The sequence below is a fragment of the Elephantulus edwardii genome, unplaced genomic scaffold, assembly GCF_000299155.1.
Source record: "Elephantulus edwardii isolate Elephantulus edwardi_28Jun2011 unplaced genomic scaffold, EleEdw1.0 scaffold00130, whole genome shotgun sequence".
NCBI lineage: Eukaryota > Metazoa > Chordata > Mammalia > Macroscelidea > Macroscelididae > Elephantulus > Elephantulus edwardii.
In genome coordinates this window covers 2621574-2625061 of record NW_006399880.1, presented here as the reverse complement: position 1 = coordinate 2625061, position 3488 = coordinate 2621574, and the positions used below count along the sequence as shown (strand labels likewise).

Below are 3488 nucleotides of genomic sequence, written 5' to 3'. Positions count from 1 at the left end.
AAAAAATAAATGAAAAAAATGTTTTTAAATCACATAAGAATTTTTTTTTTTAAAGAAAAGACAATTACAGATAAAGTTAGGCCTCTCTTTTTTCCAATGTCTTCTACCCTCAGTTCTCTCCCCAGGTTAAAAACCTGTTGTCAGATTGGTGTGCTTGTCTCCAGAACTTTTTTAATGGATGGCTACATATCTCTGTAAGAGGCATAACTGAATGTCTATGCATGTATGGTTTTTCAATACTGTTTCTTTCATTAAGTTGCTTTTTTCATTCAGCATCATTCTGATGAAATCGACCCTACTCGGTATGCATAGGTCTGTGCACGCATTTTAAATTGTGTGTAGTGCTCTGCCATGTAACTTTTCTGCATTTGTCTTGTTTATTCATCTGCTAATGGACCCAGGTTGTTCCTTGTTATTCCAAGACAGAGCTCAGACCCGTCCCCTTGTGCACACGTGCACATGCATTGTGCCTGGAGGTGACAGGATTCACACGTTTTCTGGCAAACAAGATCCTGTCAAGGTGGTTGTTATCAGCTACAGCTGAGCTGGCCCTCAGCTCATGGTGGTCCCACTTGCAGCAAGATTGCTGTCCTAGGTTCTCACTGGTTGGGTTTTGGAAGGACATTATCAGGCCTTTCTTCCTCCTTAATCTTAGTCTAAATGCTCCACTTAAACCTGTTTATCATTGTAGAAGCATGCAAGCTCCGTGTTTCTGGTACTTTGGCCAGAAATGGAATGCTGGTCTCCTGCATAGAAGGATATGCACATAGAAGGTTCCAGCACTGAATCACTTCTCCCTCCCTCATCTTGGCATTAGGCACTGTCAAGTCAGCCCAGAGTCACAGCAAGCCCATGGATGACTGAGTGAAACCCTGCCCGGCCCTCACTCCTCACACCTCTGCTGTACTTAAGTTACTCTTGTGATCACTGCATCAATCATCTTGTTGAGGGTCTTCCTTTCTTTGATTGACTCTGCACTTTTCCAAGCACAGTGTCCTTTTCCAGGGACTGGCCCTTCCTTACAACATGCCTGAAGTATGAGAAGCGGTCTCATCGTCCGTACTTCTAAAAAAGTGTTCTAGGAGCTCTCACGGCCTAGTGGGAAGCAGCCACAATGCAATGCTCAGAAGTTCTCTGGGTGTACTTCCTCCAAGATAGATTTGTTTGTTCTTTTGGCCACTTGAGTTAAGTACAACTATGAGACACAGATCTGAACTCTGTCCTGTCCTGTGCCATCCTCATCATGTCTGACACACTAGAGGAGCCCATAGCTGAAGTCACTGTGTCAATTCATCTCACTGGGGGTCTTTATTTCTCTCACTGACCCCTCACCTTTCCAAGTATGGTGTCCCTTTCCAAGAAATAGTCTCTCCTAGCAACATGCCCCAAAGTACGTGAGACAAAGATTTGTCATCCATCCTTGCCTCCAAGGAGCACTCTGAGCGCATTTTCTCCAAAAGATCTCTCTGTGTTCTTTTTAAAAAAGAACTTTTAAACATAAAAGTTTTTTTTAAAAAGTTTACTTTTTTGTATTTCTTTTTTTATTTTACAGATTCTTCCAATTTCCCTCACACATCCCCATCCATCAAATTGTACAGCTCCATGATTAATTCCCCCTCTGTTCTTTTGACAGTCCATGAAATATTCAGTACTCTTCACCAACACCATAGTTAAAAGACAGCAGTTTTTCTTCTGTCGTCCTTATTCACTGTCCAGCTCTCAGATGCATAGCAAGTGATTGAAAAGACCATGGTCTGAACCAGGCACACCTTTGGACGTCTATAGTGTATTCAGTACTTTTCACTAACACCACAATTAAGGGCATTAATTCTTTTCTTATTCCTTCCCCCTCTAAGGTTGTTGCCATTTTTACTGTATACCATTGAGTCAGAACCAACCTATGGCTGACCCCCCAGCAAGTTTTTCGGAGGCAATTAATTGCACAGAAGGAGACTGCCCATCTTTCTCTCATGGAGCAAGCTGGGGGGTTCTCACAGCATACTTTTATGTTGGCAGTACAGTTCCTTACCACTAAGCCACCACAGTGCTCTATACCTCTAAGGTAGAAGCATTAATTCATCTCTAATTAGACACACATAAGTAAAATCTTGTCCTCATCATATCACCAACTTTGCCCTATCATCAAATTACTTCATTTTGCCATTATCTTGGATGAAAAACAGTACATGTGTGCTGTAATTGTCATTTCCCTGATTCTCAGTGTCCGTTACCACCTCCTACCCTCTCCCCCACTCACGGGTCTACATAGTGTTCCAAGGAGAGATGGTGAATGGAAGGAAAAACTCTACTTCCACCCTTACTCCTTCTGAGAACCTGGAGTTAAGCCGAGGACAAGGCAGTGCTAATGCTGAGACATCAGCATTTCCTAAGCATTAACCCTCTTCTCCTGTGGTAGTTTTGGGAATAAGCAGTATGAGAGAATCTTATCAAAGGCAAGACAAATATATGCTGGATAGAAGGGGAAACTGAGGCCCAGGGAGAAGCAGGGAGGGGGGCTGCATGCAGTAAGCTGCATGTCTCAGCTCTGTCATCATTTCCCCATAAAGCCCCCCTTTCCTGTTTCTCTTCTTTCCCCAGGACACCGGTGCCATTTGGAGGACCCCTTTTTGGGGAGATCATCCCCAGGGCAGCCACACCCTTTGCTCTGGAGCCCCTCAGTGGCTTGGAACTCCTCCGTCGCCGACCCAGCTTCAACAGAGTGGCCCAGGGCTGGGTCCGCCACCTCCCGGAGTCTGAGGAGCTGTAGCCCAGCCTGAATCTGTAACTCCCAGTCTTGGGGCTCCTGTAACACCAGGAGACCAGTCTTGTGGATAATACTTCACAATTTAGAAAAGGTCTTCACACATAAAGCCTCGCTGCAAATGGTTTGAAAAGTCACAACATTCAGTGGTCTCCAAAAGTGGTTGTGCATCAGAATCCCCAGGGGGTGTTGTTTCAAATACAAGTGTCTGCCCCGCCACAGACTGTCAGCCCCAGAATCTCTCAGCTGGAGCTTCTGTACTAGTAAGGAACTTTCCCATGTGATTCCAGCTTAATATACCCACAATTTGGGGCCCAAACCACTGATGGAACCCACCTCCCCCTCCTTCCGACCCCCACCGCATTGCTCCAGCTTATACTCTCTGACAAGGAGACAACCAGCAGGCTGCCTTTGTTGTTGTTTTGTGTCATAGAGATCCCATGGGGCATACTTGTTGCTATGTCAAGTCAGAACTGACTCATAGGTGACCCTTCAGCTGGGTTTCAGAGGCAGTGAATTGCAAGGGAGGAGATGGCTCATCCTTCTCCTGAGGAGCAGCAGATAGATTTGAGCCTTGTTCCTTTGGGACTGCAGTGCAGCTTCTTACCACTAGACTACCAGAGCTCCCTATGGGACGTAGTAGTTCTGTCCTAGGCTGGAGTCTTCTCAGGAAGGAGCCCTGATGGTATGGTGGATTACATGTTGGGCTATAAAACAAAAGGTCTGT

At 45.3% G+C, this 3488-nt stretch overlaps 1 protein-coding gene across 1 annotated transcript in view; it reads left to right on the top strand.

Annotated features, from left to right (window-relative positions):
- Positions 1–2767, top strand: part of MYOZ3 (myozenin 3) — a 20067-nt gene extending 17300 nt beyond the window's left edge. The window contains exon 7 of the mRNA XM_006893746.1: positions 2599–2767. Coding sequence (XP_006893808.1) covers positions 2599–2767 — 169 coding nt within the window. The remainder of the gene's footprint in view (positions 1–2598) is intronic.
- Positions 2768–3488: the final 721 nt, after the last annotated feature.